At 55.6% G+C, this 23234-nt stretch overlaps 1 protein-coding gene across 5 annotated transcripts in view; it reads left to right on the forward strand.

Annotated features, from left to right (window-relative positions):
• The window catches only part of TTC7A (tetratricopeptide repeat domain 7A), a 108707-nt gene that overhangs the window by 59569 nt on the left and 25904 nt on the right, over positions 1 to 23234 (forward strand). For 4 of the 5 annotated variants that reach the window (XM_005864794.2, XM_014538478.1, XM_014538476.1 and 1 more), the window contains 5 exons: positions 5429 to 5546; positions 6736 to 6793; positions 7855 to 7927; positions 9881 to 10041; positions 22609 to 22725. In XM_005864794.2, the coding sequence (XP_005864856.1) occupies positions 5429 to 5546; positions 6736 to 6793; positions 7855 to 7927; positions 9881 to 10041; positions 22609 to 22725 (527 nt within the window). The remainder of the gene's footprint in view (positions 1 to 5428; positions 5547 to 6735; positions 6794 to 7854; positions 7928 to 9880; positions 10042 to 22608; positions 22726 to 23234) is intronic. The other variant, XM_014538475.1, reaches the window with a different exon arrangement.

Genomic DNA, 23234 nt, shown 5'->3' on the forward strand with positions numbered 1-23234 from the left:
AGCAGATGGAGCAGCTGTGGAATCAGGTGGGAGGCTTGGCCCGGCGCTCCCCTAGGTGACAGCTGTGTGTGGCATCCTCCTGCTCTGGCATGGCCAGCATCTCACCAGGTCCCCAGTCAGTGATTTGGGACAGGAGAAAAGGGAGATGTTAATATTTTTTAACATCCCTTCAAACGCAATTATTTAAAAGTCATGCAATTTAAAAAGGTGACTTTTCTAGGAGGATGGGAGATGGGGGTGTGTCTGTGTGCTGTGTGCCACACACAGAAAGAGAAGGGGAGGATGTTACGAAACAGAAAAGCAGGCCATGCTCCTCTTGGGAAGGGTCAGGGGTCCTGTCTCGGGGCCACTTCCCCTGAGGGGACTGTGGGGCGGTAGAAAGAGTGCAGGCTTTGGAGGCAGAGAGGGTAGGGTTCAAATTCCTGCCTACCCACTGGGTGCTGTGTGACTTCAGGGGAGTAACGTGCCCTCGCTGTGCCTCATCCGTAGCCTGGAGCTGAGCAATGTCTCCGCTCAGCACATTGCAGGTCCCTGGTAAATGGCAGCTATCCGTGTGCCAGCCTCTTCAACATAGAGGCTCTCAGAGGGATGTGCTTTTGTGGTTTTGCCTTCACTTTTCAGATTCAGGGGTGGGAAGATGGATTCAGTGTGGATGGGGCGGCTCTCCTGCCATTCGCTTGTGGGAATTAGGGAGAGTGCCTGCTCCTCTGGGGAAGACGCATTTTCAGTCTTTTTAGTAGAGCAGATAACAACAGCTCCTGGGCCTGTGGGACGGGCCGGGAGAAACCCAGGTGCTGTTTAACAAGCTCTGCAGGCTCAGGAGTGACCCCTCTCTAGTTCCCAGGAAGGGAGGAGGCGGTGAAGATTCCAGGGGACAACCTCTTGGGCAGCCCTGGAGTCGGAAGGCAGCCTGAGCGTGAGCAGGGGGTGCAGCTGATGCCGATCTTGTGTGGGGACCAAATTAGGACAGCTGGAGAGATGCAGGAACTTGTCCGGTCACTTTTCTTACTTGTGGAAGGCAAAAGCCAAGGTTCAGCCCATATCCTTGAGAGCATCCTTTCCCCAAGGGTCAGAGAGGAGGAAAAGGAAGAGCCACGGAGGGCAGCAGTGGATCAGGCAGCTCAGGAAGAGCCAGCTGTAGGTCAGGAGACCTGGGTCAGAAACTCACTTCTGCCACTTACTAACCCTGGGTAGTCCCCTAAGTTCCCTGTGCCTCAGAACCTCCGACTGTGAAACACCATCCCATCAGGTGGCCGCAGTACGGGTCAGGTGAGCACTAATTCACTCTAGAATTGTGGAGGGCGAGGGTGCAAGGATCACACCTGGGTTTTGTGCAGTGACATGGCTGCCGTAGGCAAAGGATGTATTAAAAGCAGTGTATTGTTGGGAAGGGAACAGTTGAAAAGAACTTTGAAAACCCCTCAGCCTAGAAGTATATTGATGAGCAAGGAGAGCCCAGTGCTGTAACCTGAGCGAATCGTGCAGAAGCAGGAGCCACCACTACAGAGCTACCGCTGTTGCTTTTAAGGCCACAGGAGGAAGCATCGGGAGATTGGAAAGGACCAATGAGGTCCTGGGTGGGGAGAAAATGGCTAGATGGGCAGAGGCTGGGAAGCTCAATCAACTATTTTTCACAACCCAGGTTGACACCCATTAGTGAGTTGTGAAATAGAACTCTTTAAAAAGTAGTTGAAATAGACTGTTAGAGAATAGGATAGAAAATATCCGAGTGTATTGCCCACGGTTGGGGCGAGTGTTGTGACAAAGGGTAGATTAATGGTTACATGTCTGTGTGTCCTGGACCGTGGGCCGTGGTCAGTGGCCTCCCAGGGCTGTGGAGACCCAGCTTGTCCTGTGTAGAGTCACTCCTTTTCTGTGACTGAGGGTCAGGCCAGAGACAGAGGGCGGGCAGTCATGTCCCCTCTCTGGATTCAGGAGGGTCTTTGATGCCACTTCCTAATTGGTCACTGAGGTCACGTAGCTATAGGGGAGGATCTGCTCAGATGGCACTGGCTACATCTATCAGGCTGAGATTTACAACATTTCTTAAGGTTGAACTAATTGTAAATATAAAATTGCAACTAATAATGCAGTTTACATTCACTCAAGCTCTGCTCTGAGCATTCCCCATGACTCCGTCTCATCCAGTCCTCTCAGAAACTCAATGAGGCAGGCAGTTCTTACCCCTCTTTCGCAGAAGATGGAACTGAGGCACAGCAGAGTGAAGTGATGTGCCCAAGGTCGCAGTTAGTAAGTAGCCAAACCGGGATGTGAGCCCAGCAAGTGTGGCCCCAGAGTTTGTGTTCTTAGCTACTAGGCTGCCCTGCTTTCTGCGTGGAGAGCTCTTCATGGGTCTGAAGCTGACTCGGAACTTAGGTTGGGTTATAGGACTTGAGGACAAACATGGAAAGGGCACATTTCAAGGGTTTTAGGAATCCCACTCTTGTCTTAGAATTGGGCATTCTATATATTTTTTCTTTAAATATATGTTTGTTTTTAATATATATTTATATATTTGTGGGGGTGGTTTATCATATTATATACTGTCATACTTAATAGACTGATAATATTTCTTTTCCCTCATAATCACTGCATTGGCTTCGCTTGTAAAGGCTGCTTTGTTTCTGGTAACAGAAATCAAAATAGTGTTGGCCGTGTAGGAAAATGGCACATTGAAGCTTTGTGAGTTTGATTTGAGATACATGCTGACACCGTGCTTAGAGATCATGTTAAACTATGTGAATAAGACTGGCAAGTACTGGTGAAGGAAGGCTACTGGCCTGGGGGTCAGAGTGGGCCACAGGTGGACAAGCTAAGGATGTATGTTTTTAAAGCGAAAGGCTGGTGAGCTCTATTCATCCAGAATATGTGTTTGAACTGGAGAGTAATTTTCCCTGTTTGCCAGACATCGCTGAGCCTTGTTCCCAGCACCCTTTCTACGTGGGTTGCAGGCGGTAGAAGCTGGCGTTGGCCGAGTGGAAGGACATGGGCATGGGAAGTGTTTACACATGGAGTGCAGTAGGTTTCTGGATTCTTTTTATAACTTGTACTTGGTGGTTTATAAAAATAAGCCTGTTCCTTTTGCATGAGGCATAACGAGGTCTGAAGACAGTGTGTGAGATGAGTCGATCAGCAGTGGGGATATTGGGAAGGAGGAGAGGTGCTCTTTGCTCCCTAACCCTTCTCATGATGCCTGCTGCCTCCCCTCTCCCTGCCATGAGACCCCAGCCGCACGATTGCTTCTCTCTTGAAGCTGCCATAGTCCCAAGCAAGGCCCACACAGAGTAACCTTAATTAAGAGCCACCTTGTTCTGTGGGGTCTTGCCCTGCTTTGTGTGGCTCACAGAATCCCATGCAAGTTCACCAGGCATCCCCAGTCCGTCCCTGCACAGAGTGTGGTTTGTAGGGAGGAGCAGTTACAGTGGGGGTTGCAGCTCTGCATTTTGCAGATGAGGACCTTTGGGGCCCAGAAACTAAATGACTTTCTCAAGGCCCCATGGCTATCAGGTGCTGAGCCAGGGTCAGAGCTGGGGTCGGGGACTTGTCCTCCAGTGCTCTTCTTGCAACCTGGTTCTGACTCCAGCAGACAGAGCTCAGCATCTCCAGCTGTAGGCACACCCGCCAGTTGAGACTGGGCAGCCAGCAGCCGTGGGGTTTCCTGAGCTGCTGCCTCCCCTTGAACCCCAACTCCTAGGGTCTGATGGTGTCAGACTTCCTTGTTTTTTGTATGTTTAATTTATTTTTATTGATTTCAGAGAGGACGGGAGAGGGAGAGAGAGATAGAAACATCAATGATGAGAGAGAATCATTGATTGGCTGCCTCCTGCACGCACCACACTGGGGTTTGAGCCCACAACCCAGGCATGTGCCATGACCGGGAATCGAACCGTGACCTCCTGGTTCATAGGTCGATGCTTAACCACTGAGCCACGCTGGCCAGGCTCGCTTGTTTTTTTTAAAAAGACCCAGCCTACCATTCTGGATGGAGGTGGCCCATTGCCCAAGCCAACAGCTTGAGCTCTACCACGAGGGCACTGGAGGGCTACCCTGGTCAGCATTTGTCAGGGATGGTGGTTGGGCCACAGAGGGATTCAGCCCTCCTCAGTCATTTCTATCTGGGCTCTCATCTCACCCTCTCAGGTTCCCTTGTACGTGGGGCTTATTTTTCCCCTCTCTGTTCACTGATTGGGTTCTCTGCTCCGTCAGCCTTTTCCTTGCACGTGGTTCGCCACCGCTGTGCCCAAATGGTGGACTCAGCTCAACTCGCTTCTCTACGCTGATGGCCTCCGTCTCAGCATCTCAGCTCCATATTCCAGGGAGAGAGTCCCTATGGCCAGTGGTCAGGCCACCAAATGCAGAGTTGCCCCTCCCCCAAGGGAGCGGGGTTGGACCTGGCAGGGACAGGAGCGAGGCGGGCCACACTGGCTTGGGCACCAGAAGCCAACTTAGGTTTGCCTCTGCTCCCTGGTTGGCTGACCTCATGGGCCTCTCCTGGGGGAAGACACCCCACACAGGGGACCTTGGGGTGGCAGTGGGCTTTGGCTATGATCTGTTAAGCCCCTTTACTATGGGGTAGAACCCATGTTTGTTCCTGGTGACATGCACTTGGGTGCACTGCCACACCAGGCTTGTGTGCAGATGGCATTCCTGGGCCTGAAAGGAGGAAGGAGCTTTTCTTGGAGGCCTGTGGGCTGGAAATGGACATGGCCGAGGCCCCTGGCTGCCCCCTTCCTCCCTAACTGGCCTGACCCGTGGGTAGCCCAGAGGCTCTGGAGGCTGCCTTATGCATGCCCCTCTCTCTGTGTCACATGTTGTATATGATGGTACATGCACACATGACCTGGGCCAATTGGTCCCTTTCCAACTGGAACAGGACAAAAACCACCCCAGGCCTTTGTCCCCTGAAAGCTTTGAGTTCTCTGTGTCGGGGAGCGAGCTCACAGGCACAGCAGAAGCGGCAGCCTGACCACTCTGCGGGGTGGGCAGTGGCCCCCAGGCCCAGCCCAGACCCCTGTCTGTTCCCCCTGCCCTGGCTTCCTTCTGCTGACAGGGACAGACACAGGTACCTACAGAGGCCAGATGAGGAAAGGACCTGGCTCAGACTGGCCTGGGCCTGGGTCCATGCTCTCAGCAGAGCAAGTGATGGGAGACACAGGGCCCTGGGATGAGGGACGCTTTCTCTGAGCGAGGTAGTGCCCTTGAGCACAGGCCCCTGGGTGGGTGGAGAGGTCCAGGGAGTCACTGGTAGAGGTAATAGCTTTGATCCACTCCAGCTGTGTGGCCTCGGACAAGCCGCCTGGCCTCTCTAATAGTTCTGCCCACACACAAGGAATGACAGTTCTGAGTGATTGGGGCTGGTGACTGTGAGTGGCTTGCATGCCAAGGCCAGCAAAGCCCTCCCGGTGACCTTTGCCTCTCTTCTTTGCAGCTGGAGGAGGCGGAGTGCTTTGCCATGATGGTGATCGACCGTGGGGAGGAAGCTGGGGAGTTCCTCTCCAAGGCCTACCTGGCGCTGGGTCTCACCTACAGCCTGCAGGCCAGCGACGGTGAGTGCCAGGGTCTCAGAGCCTTTTCTTGGGGTGACTCAGGCCTCCTAATGGCCTCTTGTTTCATCAGTGTCTACCTCCCAATACACCCCCTTTGACTCCTCTGGGATAGATGTGTGTACACACACACACACACACACACACACACACACCCCTCAGTCCCATTTCCACTCTTGTCCAGCCTTCACACCTCTCAGAGATGCCTTCTTCATCAACCAGTTTTTCCCACCCTTCAAGGCCCAGCCCCAGCTCCTGGCAGAACTCATGCCAACCTCTGCCTCTGGGACCCTTTGTGGTACTGGCAGCTGTAGTGGCCCGCCAGCCCTGATCCCACATTCTAGTTCATTCTGGTTCACCTTTAACCTCAGCACTGCTGTAATCTTCTGGGGTCTTTTGAATCCCCCTCCATGCATAGTGTAGAGCTGGGTATACAGCAAGTGTTTAATAAATACTTGCACTTGGAAGAGGGGTTTCACTACTGCTACTCAGAGCCTAGCATTCGCTCTCCAACTCTGACAGCTCAGCTGTGTGTCCCCATGGATCAGGCAGCCACCTACCTCTGTATCCGTGCAGCTTGAGAGAAAGGGAGCAATGGACGCCCCCAGACTAAACCTGGGATAGGAATCGGCCCCTGAAAGTATAATAGAGGTTATGGGGTGGGGTGGGGAATGAGGGAGGGGAGTTAGTGCTCAGTGGGTGTAGACTTTCTGTTAGGCATAATGAACAAGTTCTGGAGATGGATGGTGGTGGTGGTTACACATATTGTGAATGTACTTAATGCCACTGAGCTGTACACTTAAAATTTGTTAAAATAGCTTAAAAAGAAGCAGCAGCCTCATGGATAAGGAAGCCCAAGGAGGCATGTGGCCAGGATGGAAGTGGGAACCTCTTTCTCCAAGCTCAGGCCTTTGAGAGGGTCAGGTTGGCACAGGTGACAAAGAAGGCAGTGGAGTGGAAGGGCCTGGTGTGCCAAGAACCATGCCAGGGGGCTGGGGTCAGGTGGACACCCCACACCCTCCCCCAGTAACCAGGGCAGTGGGTGGCATCAGTGGAGGCTGTTGGAGTGCCAGCATTTGCCAGACAGGGCCCGATGGGGCCTCCCCTGCAGAGCGTGTGTGCCCTGGGGTGGGGCAGGGCTGGTCGCACCCTCAGCACCCCCTCATGGCTGTCTCCATCTTGTCTTCCGCAGCGACTCTGAAATGCAGGCAGGATGAGTTGCACCGGAAAGCACTGCAGACACTGGAGAGGTAAGGGGGCCCGAATTGCACAGGGGCACAGGTACCAGTGTGCATGTTTGATCTCAGTGGACCCTCTGGTGTAGATGGAGCAAAGGTTTCTGTCCCCATTTTATTGACCAGGAAATCAAGGCTCTAAGAGCTCACACATGAAGCAGAGACAGGCCTTTGGGGTTGGGTGGGTGGTGGGGCCTTTCAACACTGATGGACCATACCCACCCCCCAAGGCTGAGCCTCAGCCCTCCTGAGCTCAGGGTTCTAAAATGGGAATAATAACCCATTATTGTTTTGATGACTACCTGAGATAAAGCAGGAAAAGCACCTTGCACAGTGCCTTACCTGTAGCAGGAGCTCAAAAATTCAATGGCTATGGGGACTCTCCATCCATAGTCCTCCCAGAGATTTCCTGGCAGCCATGGGGTCAGGAATGTGCGGGTGGGGAGGTGGGGAGGGGAGGCAGAGATGACCTTCCCCCAGCAGCGGCCTTCCCTCCCGCAGACCCATCCTTGCTGCGCTCCTGTCTCCACACAGCCTTGGCCCCTGACCTCCCCCCCGACTCCTTCCTCAGAACCCTGTGTGTCCGATCCCCGACCCCCCTAGTGCTGATGTGGAAGCTTCTGGGTACGGACTCCTTGTGCCAGCTTCCCTGGAATATGCAGCACACTTAATTCCCTCTGGGCAGGTTGTTCCCGAGCCCAGGGAGACTGGAGAGTCCCATCCTGGGTGCCAGGATAGGGGGACATTTTCTTCCTTTCTCTGCTGCCTCTTCATTCCTGAGGCTTCTTGCCCAGAGAGGCCGTTCCCAGCGCCTCCACCCTCAGGAAGGTGTTTCCTTCTGTCCTATGGTGGAGAGGGCAGGCTCCAGGCTCTGTATAAGACCACCGCAGGGCCCAGCCAGGTCAACAGCTGCCCCTACCGGTGGCTTTCTGCCCAAGCCATCACCTGCCAGCTGGGCACCTTTCCAAGCAGACCCCCTGGTGTAGACGGGGCACACATGGCATGCTGGAGGCCTGTGTCAGACACTGGTTGCTCGACCCTTGGTGACTGACTTGGTGCTCCCTTTCCGCATACAGAGCCCAGCAGCTGGCGCCTGGCGACCCCCAGGTCATCCTCTATGTCTCCCTGCAGCTGGCCCTCGTCCGACAGGTGGGTTCCTAACCCCCAGGTCTCTGGGGACTGCTGACCTTTTCCTGGCACCATTGCTTTTACCAGCGGTGTGACCCTTTGCAAGTGACTTGACCTCTCTGAGCCTCTATTTCCTTACCTGTGACAGGAGCACCTTCAAACTCCACCTCAGAGGGACCTAGTAAGGATCAAGTCAGAGAATGTGGTACAGCCCCTGACCCAAGTGGGCTGACAGGGGCATCGGGAATATGTAGCACACAGAAAGAGAAGGGTCCTCGCCAGAAGAGTCAGGGTGCAGCGGGGGGAAAAGCCAGGCCAAGGCAGGGTTGAGGGAAAGCAAACAGCAACCTGACAAGCCCAGGGAAACAGTTCAGTGAGCCAACTGGAGATGAGACCAGAGGCCAGGAATTGACACAGACAGTAAGACCAGCCTCCAGGCCAGTGGACACGGCTCCACGTACCCCTGGATGAGGCCCTTGACACCTCCCTGCCACTCTCTCCAGGAGCACAGACAGCGAGATGCCGGAGACCACTTTATCTTCAGTCTCTGTAGAAGAACCGGTGCTTTTCTTGCCATCAAACTTGTGAGACCTTGGGTGATGTGTTTTTTGGTATCTTTAATTTTCAGCCACCTCTGATGAATGGCAGCTATTGTCTCAGAGAGATGGCTGGGCCAGCCCAGTGGAGCCTGGCACCCAGTGTTCTTGGGGACCCCAGATCTTGGTAGCATCAGTGGGTCAAGGACCCCTAAATGGACTCTAAGCTGGCCCCTGGCCTGCCTGGGTCTCAGGCCCACTGGCCTGTTCTGCCCAGAGCATGGCATGTATTGCTGCCCGAGCAGTGAAGGCTGTGGGTGTGGCTCCAGCCCAGTATGATGGGGTCCACTCTGGAGAATCACCAGGGTAGGAGCACCCTCGGGGAGGCACAGGCAAGCCAAGCTGGCAGCCACACTGGCCTTAGCTTCCTCCTTGCCTTTCCTCAACCTTTCCACAGAGGAAGGTCCTCATGGGAACTCTCGGGGTCCGGCACCGCCCACAGCCTGCACAGAGGCCACATGGAGACCAGGCAGGGGCTGGACACCCCGGGACCCAAGGCCCCCACTGGCCTGCACCATAGGTCCCCCAAGGAACATGGGAGGATCAGTATCTGAGATTGGATAAGAAGCCAGGCTTTCTAAAAAGACTTACAAGGCTCTTGGGAGGATGTGGACAAAGTCGCAGTAGTTGGTCTAAGTGCCAGACCTGAGAGCGTGGGACCACACGCCCCTCAGGACTAGAAGGAGGAATCCTACCTGGTCCTTAGCTGCCTGGCTAGCTGCCTGGCTTTGAGGGCGTGAAGAAGGAAACACATTTTCACACGTGCATGGTCCTCTGCAGAGCATTTGTCCACGTCCCCTCAGCCACTGCAATGGCTCTGGCTGCTCTCATTTTGCAGCCTAAGAACTACAGCTCAGAGAGGTGAAGCCCCTTGTCCTAAGGCACCAGCTGGAACATGGCAGAGCTGGAATCCTGCCCCCATCTGACCCCATGCTCTTGCCACTGTGAGCCTCTGAATAGGAGGGGCATTTATTTGTCGGCCCCTGTCACTGCATGGACCGGTCCAGAGAAGAGGGCCTGGCTACCTTCAGGTACAGACTCATGGCCTGGTGGTTCTTAACGACCCCCACTCCAGCTTAGGAAATGCTTCCCAGTGTCTACAGATCTTCTGTGCTGCACCGCACACCTGCTCCTCTTACTTCCAAGTGGGGACAGCAGAGGCTTCCTGGGCCTGACTTTGGGCTGCAGATCCCTCTTGCCATGTGACTGGGGGGTGGTGGGCGGTGGGGGTTCTCATCAGAGCACCAGCCCTGCCCCTCAGTGCCCAGGGTCTCAATTGAGTCTCATGTCCCCTTGATGGCTGGTGCCTGGCACCAAAGTCCTAGAGGGAGGTGTGGGCCTCGGGGAAGGTCACTGAGCTGGCGGTTCTCTCTGGCAGATCTCCAGCGCTATGGAGCAGCTGCAGGAGGCCCTGAAATTGTGCAGGGATGATGCCAATGCCCTCCACCTGCTGGCTCTCCTCTTCTCCGCCCAGAAACACTACCAGCTTGCGCTGGACGTCATCAACATGGCCATCACGGAGTACCCCGAGAACTTCAAGTGAGTTCCCTGGGGGCACCACTGGCTGGGGGGCGGGGGGGTGGCCACAGATGCAAGACTGTGAAGAGATGGGAGCAGAGCTGTCCTGATGGAAACACGGAAAGGGGATTCATGCCCCTCCTCCGTCCTCAGGCCCAGCACCTGGCATTCTACTGCAGGCCGTCCCTTCCTAACTTCTAGACCGAATGCTTTCTGCTGGCAGAATCACCTCCCCTGGACTAATGTGGGGAGGCTACGGCCGCCTTTGAAAACCTGCTTGAAGCCCATGCTGTTTGAGGCACAGCAGGAGTGGGGTGTGTCCAGGATGTGGGGGGGCCTCTGGCTCTCCCTCAACTCCTCCCAGCCAACCCAGGGAAGGGCCTCCCGCCTCCTGCCAGCTTCCCCCATCCTCCCTGGCTCTTGGCCTGGGTGAGGAAGCCAGCTTCTCCCCAGTCCTCCCTCCCTTATTGGCAGCGGGTGCACTGTCCACCCACCCCTTTCCTCCAACCTCAGGTGTCCAGTTCTTCCCCAGGGTGCTTCACTCACTGAGTGTCTTCCTGGGTAGGTGGGGGAGGTGGTCCTTGCTGTGAAGTTGGCAGCTCCCCTGGAAGGCCCATGGGTGGACTTCTGGGCCTCCATGAACACCTGGACCTGAACTCTAAGGTTTGCACTTGCATGCATCCAGGGACATGGCTTTCCTCAGACCCTCAGAGGGACCCTAAACCCAAAAAAGGTGAGAAGTCTCGATGCAGACAGTGCTGCGATCAATTTGTAGGGTAACTGTGCCCCACTTTGTCAGCTGTGTCCCTGCTTCTGCAGGCAGGAGCCTTCTTAAGGGACAGCCTCCCAACAGAGCTCCCCCATCCAGACACCACAGGGCCACTTCTGGGGCCTCAGGGGCTGGGGCCGTGGGGCCAGCAGCAGGGAGACCACTTTGAGGTCTGAGCCAAGAAGGAAAGTGAGTCCCAGCCCGGAGGCCTCCTCAGGGTCTTCTGTTCCTTTATCACTGCAGAGAGGCCCGCCGGGGAGCTTTTGGGGGCCGGAGCATCCCATCCCTGTGATGTCTGCACACTGAGGTCATGGGGTGGAGAAGCAGTGACAGGTTCTTGTCTCTGAGCCACCCTGAGCCCCTCACCTCCATGACCAGCTCAATCTGAGCCAGCCCTAAAAGGCTGAGAGAGTAACTGGAGGTAATATGGGAGCTCTGACCGCCGGAACTGTGAGGGGACAATCCCTGTTCCTTAGGCAGGAAAAATAAATCCATCTTTTAAAAAGGTGGGGTGGAACACCCACCTCCCACACAGCTCTGGAGCGACCATGACTCTGCAGATAAGTCAATACCATTCCCCACAGATGAAACCCCGGAGCACAGAAACCCACGGATTAGCAGGAAATGTCACTGAGTCCATTACCGGTCAGGGATCACTGAAAAATGTCATTGCTCTTCAATGGAAACTGTGTCCTGCTTCTCCAGCTGCTCCCTGCATTGGGAACAAGCTGTGTGGCTCTGGCTATTGCCACAGCAGTTAATTAAATGACCGATCCAATAATATCACTGCAGGAAAAAAAAAAAATCAAACCCCCTGACGTCAGCCCAACAAGGTCTGTATACTCGGGGGGTCTGCTACTGAGCTCCCCCCCACAGGCTGTCCCAGGTGGCCGAGGCCTTTGGAGGCTGCAGAGCCTGCCTTCGTGAAGAAAGAGGTGGGCCAGGCCAGTGTCAGGAGTGGAGGAAGCATGGCACAGGGGAGGGTGTCGCTGGGTACAGTGGACCCCTTTCCACATGGGCTATCCCCTTGTGAGGCATGCCTGCCCCTTAACCTGTCCCCCTCCAGCAGCTTGCCCCTGCTTCCCATGCCTTCGTTCCTCATCTGCCAAAGACTGGCATCTATCCTGCCTCCTCTGCTCCCGAGGTCTGTTGTGAGACTCAGGCAAGAAAAGGTCTTGGGGTCGGTGTACAATCCTGTTGAGGGACAGCAGTGTGGAGGGGTCTGGGAGTCGGCCCACTACAGTGTAAGACGGCAGCAGGTGGGCAGTGCACATGAGCCAGGCGCTGGAGGCGGGAGCCCTGTGTGTGAGGGAGGGCAGGGACACTCGGTGAAAGGTGTTTTAGCTTTTCAGTGGCACAAGTGGCCACTCTTCCTACAGGCAGTCTCAAGACTCCTGGAGAAAAACCCAGCTTTCGTGGAGTTGAACTTTTGAAAATCCTCCTGAATTCAGGGATTAGAAAGCAACGCAAAGAAGCCTGTTAATTTCCATGCTACGGGCTGACCTTTAGTTAATGGAGCTTGGGTTTAAAAAGGCAGGAACGTGATGAGGCAGAGACTGCCGGCGGGCCGCAGGGACAGTGTGAACCTGGCACGGTGGGAACGAGACACTCAGCAGCTTCCTGAAATCCTGAGGGCTTCTGACTAAGCCCTGGACACATGTGCTGGCCAGGCTGGTGCTGGTTAGACTGCAGGGGGCCTCATGGGGGCAGCAGCCATCCTGTTTGGACCTGGTTCCAAGCCAGGCCAGGCAGGGGAATGTGAAAGGGCCCATGCCAGCTTGGAGATGCCTTTGCTAGTCTTTTCTCCTGGTCCTGGGTGTGGGAGGCAGCTGGGAGGCCCTGAGAGGAGGGACAGGGATATGGGGTCAAAGGGAATGGGCCCTGATAAGCGTGGTGGTTCCTGAAGCCCAGGGCTCCTTGAGACTCTGGTTTTAGGTAACAGATTCCTTGTGCTTTAGTCAGGCTGCTTGTAGTGAAAGTCGCCATGGTAACCAAACAACATTCCTGGGCTAATGATGGGAGCTTTCCAATAACCAGCCTGTCAGTCACTGCCCCCACCCCAGGCCTGGCAGCCTGCCAGACGGGTTTTGAAAGCCCAGGCCATAGGGCTGGAGGCAGAGGAGCCAACTGGCTTGCCCTGCCCAACTCCTCAGTGCCAAGCCTGCCTCCTCCCACCCCTGTGGATCAGGGTAGGCCCTCCTGGGAGTTTCTGCCCAGCCACCTCAGGTTCAGGGGGACTTGAAAGGTCCTGGGGGAAGGTGTGTCAGAGCCCCAGGGGCACTCCCCAGCACAGGAACAATGTGGCCCTCTGGACAAGCTGGAGCTCGCACTGTAAACAAATGGAACCATCAAAGCCATCTCCCCAGAGAAACCTAAGCTGTTTTGGAAAATGTTTGAGCTGATAACTAGGCGTTGGCTGAGGCCAGACCTCAACCTTATCCGGTGAAGGCTAACATCGGCCCAGGGGCACCTCTCTGATCTACCTGGCCTGCCTCAGCTTTTTCTCAGGTGACATGTGACATGTTTGTAGTAGTGCATTCCCGGAGCAGGTCAGGGTCCTGTTAGCATTTCTGACTTAAACCCAGTGTGTTTATTGGATGGATCCTATTAGGGACTTGCAGTAGATCAAAGGGACACTTGAAATACCAGCCTTCCCGTGAGAAGGCTGGAATCGGAGGTATGAGCACAAACCTACTTTATCACTTTGCCGCATTCATTAAACATGTTTGGCTGCTGCAGCCCCGCTGAGGACAAGAGCCATGGCTTACACCTGCGGGCCGTGTGGTCGCGGGGTGTTAAGCCAGGCATAATCACTGGCACTGGGCTCTCGTCCCCAAAGGTCAGTTCCTCCTCGCTAAGCTGGTTTGACATTCAGCGTTTCCCTCCGCTGGCTGTTCCCTGGTTGCTCCCTGCAGCCGCCTGTGATCTCGCTCTGTGTGACACAGCAGCCACGCAGTCCTCGGTCTCTCCCCAGAGGGGGCTGCTCACACTCAGACTAGGAGGGCAGACGAACTTTTGTTTTTTGTTTTCGGAGGAGAGGAAGGAAAGGAAAGAGGTATTTGCTGATTTTTCCAAAAGGAATCCTTCTTTTGTTCTGAAGTGGCTTTTAGCCCTTTGCTTCCTGACTCCACGATCTAACTCTGTGCTGAGGCAAGCACCGGGGCCCAGGATGCACCATCCTCTAGCGGGAGGGGCCCAGCCCGCAGAAGAGAGGGCAAGGGCCACTCATGCCCATAGAGCGGGGTTGCCTTCCCCTTTGCCGGGGGTGGTCTTCAGGTGCCAAGGGTCTGCTTGCTGGGCAGAGATCATAAACCAGGACCAAGGTGTTTGCTTCTTGGTGTCTTATCCTGGCTGGGAGCCTAGCTTCGTTCCACCTGAGGCCCTTCCTTCTGAAAGTTCCTCCACCCCCGAATGGTTGTGGAATGGCTCTGGGTGATGTGTCCATATCCTTCAAGATCGCGAATTCGTGTTTGGAGAGTCATCTGGAGGTGACTGCGGGTGGCTTGCAGCTGGGAGCAGTGGGCCTGGAGGCCATTAGTCAGCGGGTGAGAAGGCCTTGCCGTACAGCCAGCCACATGGCGTGCACGGGGAGGGCGGTCCTCCAGGTGAGCAGGTCTGGGAAGTCAGGGGAGGCTAACTCCGGAAAGCAGAGCTCGCAGGCTGCTGGTTTTTTAAGCTCAGTTAGATCACAGAGAATGAATTTACCAGGGGAGAGATCAGCGTGGGCCTTAAACATTAGGGGACGTGGGTCAGTGTCACATTGGTTTTTAGGACTAAGAAGAGCTACCATCGGGGTCACGTTGGGGTTAGTCCATGGGAAGGTAATAAAGCCGGGCCTGGCTATGGCCTTCTCCCTCTCCTGTTGGAGCTTTAAAATGATATCCTCAGAGAGCACCGGGTGAGATTTTAATCAGTTAAGTGCCCTGGTGGAGTCTGTCCTGGAGGCATGACAGAGGTGTGTCCCTCAGTGACCCCTGGTATTTCTGGGCCGCTCTGTGACTGCCTGGTGATCACAGCCTGAATGGGGCAGGGGGCGAGGGGGCGATTGGCTCCTACCCAGAAGGGCTGCTCCCCTTTTCTTCCTGCCCCCATCCTGTCCTGGAGGGAGGGGGTCTGTGCCTGGTTGGGCTGGCCCCTCCCACCCCACCTCCAGACCTCCATCCCTGCCGGTCCAGCCCTCTAGGGTGCCCTCACTTGGCTTCCGAATCCTGCCCATCCTCAGAGGCTCCCCTCACTCCACTGGGTCTGGAAGCCCCTGCATGTTCCTCAAAGCTGACCCACTCAACCGAGTGCTTGCTCTTTTCTTCTGTTTGGTTTCCTGGTTGCCACGGATGTGTTGTTTGAGCTTCCTCGGAGCTTGGAAGCACCTCTGGGGCAGAAACTGTGACCTGTCCCCTGCCCCCTCCTGTCCTCCTGGAGGGAGCCCACAGCTGGGCCCAGCACCAAGTAGACCCTCCCGTGGGTGGGCCCTGGGAGGGCGGAAGGGAACACAGGGGGACGTTGGCATCCTACAACCCTCAAGAGTGCGCACACCCCTTCCCCTGTTTGGTTGTTGTTTTGATTTATTTATTTTAATTTTTATAAACCTCCTACTTTAAAGGTGAAACTAATGGGAAAGTTGGATGATATCTCAAGGTCAGGTAACTGCTGATGGCAGAGCAGGAGCAGAACCCACAGCAGCTGATGAGCTGAACAACCCTGGGAAGCTTGAACCCACAAACTTCAGTAACAATAAAGCAGCTGGACGCCCAGTGCCTGCTCTAAGCACTTCACCTGCATTTACTCACTGAAGCCCCTCAGCAACCCTAGGAGGTATAGGAACTGCCATTGTTCCCACTTGACAGATCAGGAAATGGAGGCACGGATGTCACAGAACAGATGTAAATAGTAAGGTCAGGGCAAGCGTGGGCTGGGCCTTTGTGCTGTGCCAACCCTGCCACTATTTCCACGTAAGAACCCCCAGGGCATATGGCTATTGTCATTCCCATTTTATTGATAAAAACAGAGGCTCCGAGTAGTTGTATGACCTGCCTGGGATCACATGGCTAGAAGGAGGGAAGCTGGGATTGAACTTGGGTTATCAAACGTGGACCCTGCTTTTCACCACCACTGAGCCAGACCTGGGGCAGCCTGTGCTGTGTGCAGGCTTTGGCCTCCCGGCCGAGGAGTGAGACTTTCCAGAGACGTGGCTGCCTGACTCAGAGAATAGCCTGCTTTTTCACTCAATTATGTGTTTTCTGTAAAAATAGAACACTTCATTAAAACAGCACAGTGCAACCATCAGCTGGAATTACTAATTACTGTCCCTTAAAGAGATAATGCCCCCTTTTGTGCATTCGCCACACCTGCCGCCACCCCTTCCCCCAGTGTGGAGGGCTCCCCTGACGGCCAGGAGCCAGAGGGATCGGACAGAGCTACCCACGTCCCAGCAAATGGACGGATGTGCCGGTGGGGCCAAGAAGAGTGGAGAGTTCCGCGGGGCGCCCTGCAGCTGCACCTCCTTGGGGTGGTCTGACCCTGGGAATGCCCACAGCTCTCCAGTGAGTCTCCGTTGAGTGACATTAAGTCAGGTATTGAGGGTACAAAGATAAGAAAGACGTGGTCCCTGCCAGAGCGTGGGTCTGGCATGGAAGTCTGGTAATGAGTGAGCTGTCCGGGGGAGGGGGGTGACAGCTGACCTTTCTCGGGGGTGACTGTGCACCGGGACTGCCTTGATAAGTTCTATTGCCCGTAGGCCCCCAACAGCCCTCCTGGGTGGGGCCATTACTGTCCCTGCTTTGCACAGCAGGTAGAGCTCAGAGAGGTGAAGGCACTTGCTAGAAGGCTGAGGGGCTGGCAGTGTCTGATGCCAGAGGCCATGTTTCTGCACAGTGTCCTCCCTTTGACAGGGAGTGACCCAGGGACCACAGGTGGCTCCCCTGGGTGCCAGCAGTTACTGTGTTCAAGTGTTTATTTTGCATGCGGAGTAGTTTTATAGGGAGCTGCTCTCAGGAACATGAAGGGAAAAATGTGGACCCGCTGTACCTGCCGCCCACACAGCCCAGGCCCTTCCCTGCAGCCAGCTCTGCTCTGCCAGTTCTTTCCTGCCACCCAGGGGGGGGGGTAGGGGTGAGCAGCCAGGGAGGGAACCCGGCAGAATGATGGAGGCTCCTGGAAAGGGGGAAGCAGATGAGATGATCTCTGACCCCAAAGCAGTGCTTGCTTAGCCAGAGACATTGTCACAAAAATATCTCCTATTCACAAAGCAATTCTTTTTAAAAAGAGATGTTGGAAAGGCTCATGCTCCCCCGTTCTGAGAAGGCTCCCCCTAAGATACTTCCTCTTCGCAGCAGTGGAAAGAGAGGATTTGTCTTTGCCTCGAAGGGAACGGCTCTGAGTCCCAATCCTTTTGACATAATTAGCAGGCCCATCCTGATCCTGCCCCAGGAGTGAAGCCAGGCAGGGCCCAGGGAGGGCCCAGGGAGGGCGGGGAGGAAGAGGAGGCGGATGCCAGGCCTACCGAGCATTCCCCTGGGAGCCTCCATCATCCGCCCTGGCCAGAGTGATGGGGAAGATTGGCAAAGCTGGTGACCCGTGGTGACATCCAGAGACACTGACCTCCTGGACTCTGTCTTCCCCCACAGGAGGGGCTGGCCCAGACACAGACAGACACACAGACAGACCCTACAGGGCTGGACTGGGAAGGTGGTTCCGGGGGTGGCAGGTCCCCGCCTGACCAGAGCGCAGTGGTAGATGAAGTGGCTGAGGGAGCGGAGGCCGAGGTGCCCGCTGGCTGCCGAGGCTTTGGTGGCATTCTCAGGGAGGGCGTCAGCTCTCGGAAAGTGGGCTTGTGGCTGCACTTGACCTCCCTGCTGGACCAGGGCGCACAAGCTGCGTCCATTGGATGGGGCTGTGGAGAGTGCCGGGACCCAGGACTCTCCCCCCTGCAGCAGCAGCCTCGCCCTGGGTGGGACAGTGCCTGGCGTGTTTACACTGACCCTCGCTCTTTGCCCTTCTCCGGAGAGAACACGCACTTTCACATCTGCCTTCAGATGCAATGGCGTGGCGGGGGCGTGCGGCCTTAAAAGACCTCAGTGTTTATTCCACACAGGCTTCTACAGCTTAAAAACAGGAAAGTGCTTGCAAGAGGGTCACAGCTGAGGCTACTGTGGGTCTGTCCACCCTCCATCCTCTTCCTTTCTCCTAAGGGTCTGGGGTCCCAGGAGCCACGAGGAGGACCACCCGCCTTGCCGAACAGGCCATGTGCTTGGGGGCGAGCTTTCAGAGGCACCTGCCTGGAAGCTGCTTGCCCGAGTCTGTCAGGTCTGCAGGTTCACAGCGGGAGTCCCTTCCCTGAGCCTGAATGCGGCTGCGGGTTCTCAGCTGTGGGCTCCCTGAGCAGACGGGGCAGGAGGCCTCGCTCCTGCTTCACAGGTCTGGAACCTGGGACCTGCCCAGCTGTGCAGCCCCGGAGCTGGGACTTTGGCTTGGGTTTCTCACTCCGGGGCCAGTGTCTGTCCACGCTGAGCGAAGTCACAGTGCAGGGCCTGAGGACAGCCACGTGGCCGTTCCTGCCCCGGAGTGGCTGTTGTCAGGGTGCGAGCAGGCTGCTAGGTGCCAGCATTCCAGGCCTTCCTGTCTCGGACTCTTCCCGGTGGTTCTGTTGGCTCTGCCTGGGTGACTGTCCCCTGGGATGAAGACCCCCCAGTCACAGGGAGCCAGGCATCTTCACGGCGTGTCCAGAATGCCCTGTTCCTCCCCAGGCCCTGGACAGCTTTGCTTCCGGACAGTGAAAATGGACTCGGCCCGCGCGCTGCTTGCTGGCTGCGTGAGCCAAGCTCACTGAAGGCAGGAAGCAGCACGTGATCTGATCCCTCTCCTGCCTTCCTAGCCGGGACCCAGCACCGGGAAGTGGGATCTGAAATGAACTCTGATTTAACAGGATTGTGAGGCCTAGACCGTGGCCAGATCGTTGTAGCAATACACGATTTCACAGAACTAAGCAGACACCATGTGCTCAGCGCTGGGTCGGGCACTGGGGGAGCTAGGAGGACACTGGTGTGGAGGGAGGCAGGGCCCTGTCCTTCAGGTGGGGGATTAAATAAATGGTGGTTTTACCATCTGTAGGCAAGATTGGCCACATACTTGTCTGAATTCTAAAATGTCTGATATATATATAATGTGACTAAGCGCTAACTGTAGACTCTCCAGAACATTCAGAGAAGGGCAGGGTGGTCATACTGGTCCTTCTCGGACGAGGAGGAGGACTTGGAGCCACTGGATTAAAATAGTGGACTTTTTAAAATCCTCAGAATCCTTTCTTCAAATGACAGTTTAGGTTCATTCAGGATATAGGACAGGGATCCTCAAACTTTTTAAACAGGGGGCCAGTTCACTGTCCCTCAGACCGTTGGAGGGCCGGACTATAGTTTAAAAAAAAAACTATGAACAAATTCCTATGCACACTGAACATATCTTATTTTGAAGTAAAAAAACAAAACGGGAACAAATACAATATTTGTATTTGCATGTGACCCGCGGGCCGTAGTTTGAGGACCCCTGATATAGGACATGTGTACCAGGGGCTGGGCTGGACTGGGCTGGTTGAAGCGGCTGGGCAGCCGGGCTTGCCCCTGGTATCCCCCCACTGCTCGCATCTCCCCATGGCCCACCCAGGAAGCACGGCACTCTCATGGGGCTATGGCCCATCGTGTGGACCCAAGAGCATCTCCCACCAGCCTGGGTGGCCACCAGCCTCCTCCGGCCGCTGTTTGAAGAATCGATCCACCCACCCTGGCAGATGGGATGGAGGGGGAGTCCTGAGTTCTGGCAGGCCTGAGGGTCTGATGGTCTTGGTCAGGAGAGCAGCATTGTTGCTCCTTCAGAGGGAGCAGATTTGTTTGCTGATCGCTGTTGCAAGAAGGTGAGAAGGTGGGAAGTGCGCAGATGAGCATATCCTGACGCAGTGAAGTCTGTCCTGGAGGGGTGTGTGTACAGCCCTCTTGGGAACACAGTCAGAGGGTGACCTCTGGCTAGGACTTGGCCAGATGTTGGAGGGGGAAGGGTGAGTCCCAGCAGCCTGTCCTGCAGTTCAGGGAGCTGCTACTGTGCATCTGAGCAGTGCACGGCCCCCCCAGGCCATGCGGAGGGGTGACCGGAGTGAAAGGTGGCACACAGGCATTTGCACTGATGTCATAGATACTCGGGACAGGCTTGCTGTTGAGGAAGGTCTCACTGGCCGTGCTGAAGGCCACACCAAGGAAACCTCAGGAGCTCATCTGGAGCCTCCCAGGATCTCGGCGTGAAAGGCCTGAGCAGCCCAGAAAGGATGTGCTTGGGTTGAGAAATCCGCTCTGGGTCACTCATGCTGCTGGAATGTCAGCAGCCTGTGTTGGTAGCAGTCCCTGTCACGCCAGCTCATTTCTGTTCCAGGCCCGTGATTGGCCAGGTCTGCCATGGCCCCAGCCTGGCTCTCGGGGATGCAGGGAGCAGAAGGGGCAGGCACCCTAGCAGAGAGGAGATGCTGAAGAGGGGCCGGCATGTTGGGGGAGACTGGGTGTTAGGGGAACGCTGCAGGGCTGGTCTGCCCAGAAGCTGTCCGTGAACCTCCCATCCCAGACCTGCCCTGGGGACTCTGCTGCCTCAGGGGAGGGGCAGCCTTGGCATGGACTTGAGCCTGGTAGTTTCCTCCTCCCCCAGGGCGGGCTTTCACTCCTCACCCACACCTGCAGCTCCAGCCACTGCCCCGGCCATGCTTCTCCTCTGTCCCCCACTCCTAACCTTCTCCCATCTCACCCTCCTGTTTATCAAATACCAGCAGGAACCCTTCTCTGTTTTTACCTGGCACTGAGTCTGGTCCAAAAATCCAGCATCTGAGTCTCTGGGCCAGTTGTCGTTTGTAGCACTGCTGTTACCTTGAAGGCAGAAACTGTCACCCACGTCATGTTCCCTAAAGCAGAGGCTCCAGCACCTGTGGAGTGTTGGCCCCTTGGAGATCTGGGAAAGGAGCAGGGGTGGGAGGGCCAGTTCTCCCAGCAGCTGCCCACTGGCGGGCTGAGACCACACTCGGCTCAGGCCTGTGTAGGCCACACTGTGGGGTCATGGTTTATGCCCTGGGGACCCTGTAGGTCAGCAGGGCATCCTGAGCGTCTGGGAAGGCTCCCTGAGGGAGGTGAGGTTTAAAGTCCATCATGGGGAATGGATGGAAATGGAGAGGAGAGGCCATGTGGAGGTGGGGGTGGTACCCTATGCGCAGGGTACAACAGGCATGTTTGAGGAAACGTGAGAAGGAAAAATATGCTTGCCCAGACCCCAAAACCCCTCCTCTAAAAAGAGGACTGGGGCACATTCCACCCTCTTCATTCTCTACCAACAAGTCGCAATCTAAGAAAAACAAGGTATGAGGAGAAAGGATCAAAGTGAGGCGATCAAAGTCCTTTGTGAGCCTGGAGGCACAGGTCTCAGTACTTATGGGGGGCGGGGTGGAGGGGGGAGGCCCTGAGTGAGGGCGGTCCGAGGGGAATGTTCCCAGATGCACACCTGGCCTCCCTGTCCAGGGCCAGCCCCTGCTGCACCCTTAGGCCACAGGGAAGTTCCCTCCCTAGATGCAGGACTGGGCCTCCATGAGGGCCTGTGTGCCCACCTCAGATGGACTGGCAGAACAACCCAGCAACAGTCAAGTTCAGGGCCCAGCAGCCATGCTGGGAATAAAAGGGTCTCGTTCACCGCCCAGTGAGAAGCAGGAGGCTTGGTCTTGCTTGGGCCTCCGTGGCTCAGCCAGTCTGCTGGTGTGTATCCGTGTTGCGGGCAGTACCCATGATAAGAGTGCAGTATCTCCATACCCACTGGTAAATAGCCACTTAAACCTCCTAAGTGTCCCCAGCTCTGTCAACAACCTAAAGTCTAACCCCTGGCACTGCGGGGTGTCCAGACCCCACCCAGGCCTGGTGGGCCAGTCTTCCCAAGGTCTCTGCTGTGTCCTGGGCAGAGGGAGGTAGCCCCCTGCCCCTCCTGTAGAACCAGTTCTTTCCCTCTCTTCCAAGCCCCTGCGAGGGTCACATCCCCACACCATTCTTCCATCAGAGGACTTCCGGTTTTCAGGTTGAAAGAGATTCTGTGTTGGCTCTCTCCCTTTGCACAGTAACTGTTCCTGAATGGTGACTGAACAGGACCTCATGTAGCTTTAATCCTATTGACTATATATAAGGGGACCAGGCTATTTTAGGAAACTCAATGAAGAATTCTTTGATCAAATCAAACATGGGTATCCTCATGTATCCTGGATCAGGAAACAAAGTCTGTAATTCAGTTGAGGAGATGCTAATTGAGCAGCTGTCATGTGCTGGCAAGGTAGAAAGCAGGACTTGGCCCTTTAGTGACCTTTTTACCTGGCTAAGCCTTTCTTTTACTCGGAGTTGCTTTCTGAGTCTGCCTCTTATACAAGGCCCCATCGTGGGCCTGTGCGACTTGTCAGATAAAGATAGCCACGTGGTCAGTGAGGATGTGCAAACAAAACAAGACTAGTCACCACACTTGACGGTGTTTCGGAGGGTGGGGCAAAATAGGCTATGATCAGGGGACACGTGGGTGAGCAGTGTGGATGCTGACAAATGCAGAAGAGCGCTTTGTGCATTGGCTCAGAGTGTGGAGAAACTGAGGCACGGAGAGAGCGAGTGACCCAGGGGTGTAGCCGAGGCCACCACGTTCGTGGTCGTTCTGCCTGCTGGGGGCTGGGGGCTGCTCTGGTAGAGCTGAGCCCCCTTAGGGTCCCACCCTGGGAGGGAAGGGAGCCCCCTGGGGCGGGTGCTGACTGCAGCTCTCTCTCCCCTCCTCCCCCACAGCCTGCTGTTCACCAAGGTGAAGCTGGAACAGGTACTGAAAGGCCCAGAGGAAGCCCTCGTGACCTGCAGACAAATGCTGCGACTGTGGCAGGCCCTGTACAACTTCTCCCAGCTGGGGTGAGTGGCTGTCATTGTCCCTCGGGTTTGCCAGAGTTGACAGGCAGTGGTTGCCAGGGCAACCACCCACTGCAGAGTGGCCACATGCCAGGTGGATGGGGGCTGATGAGAATGTTTGAATGAGAGTGTGGGACTTGCTGCTCCTGGGGCCTTTCACATCACTGGTCTAATTTTAACCTTGTGACAATCCTCTGCGAAGCACATAAAGAACCTATTTAGGAGACTGATGTCTAGAGGGGTAAGAAGAAAGAGAAATCATTATTGAGCATCTGGGCTGGGTCCTGGGCTTACTGCTCCATCTTCCACATCAGCTGTTTATAGCTTAGACATTACTGGATTTTATTCTCATCCCAGAGGGGAAACTGAGACTCAGGGACCTGAGCCACTTGCCTGGTAGATGGTAGTGCTGCGGCTTGAACCTGAGTCTCCCGAGCCACAGCCTATGGAGCCTGACATTTGTTTCCTGGTTCCATTTGAAAGCCAGAGGAAGAGGAAGCAGAATTCTGGAC

Source organism: Myotis brandtii, unplaced genomic scaffold, assembly GCF_000412655.1.
Source record: "Myotis brandtii unplaced genomic scaffold, ASM41265v1 scaffold191, whole genome shotgun sequence".
Classification (NCBI taxonomy): Eukaryota; Metazoa; Chordata; class Mammalia; order Chiroptera; family Vespertilionidae; genus Myotis; species Myotis brandtii.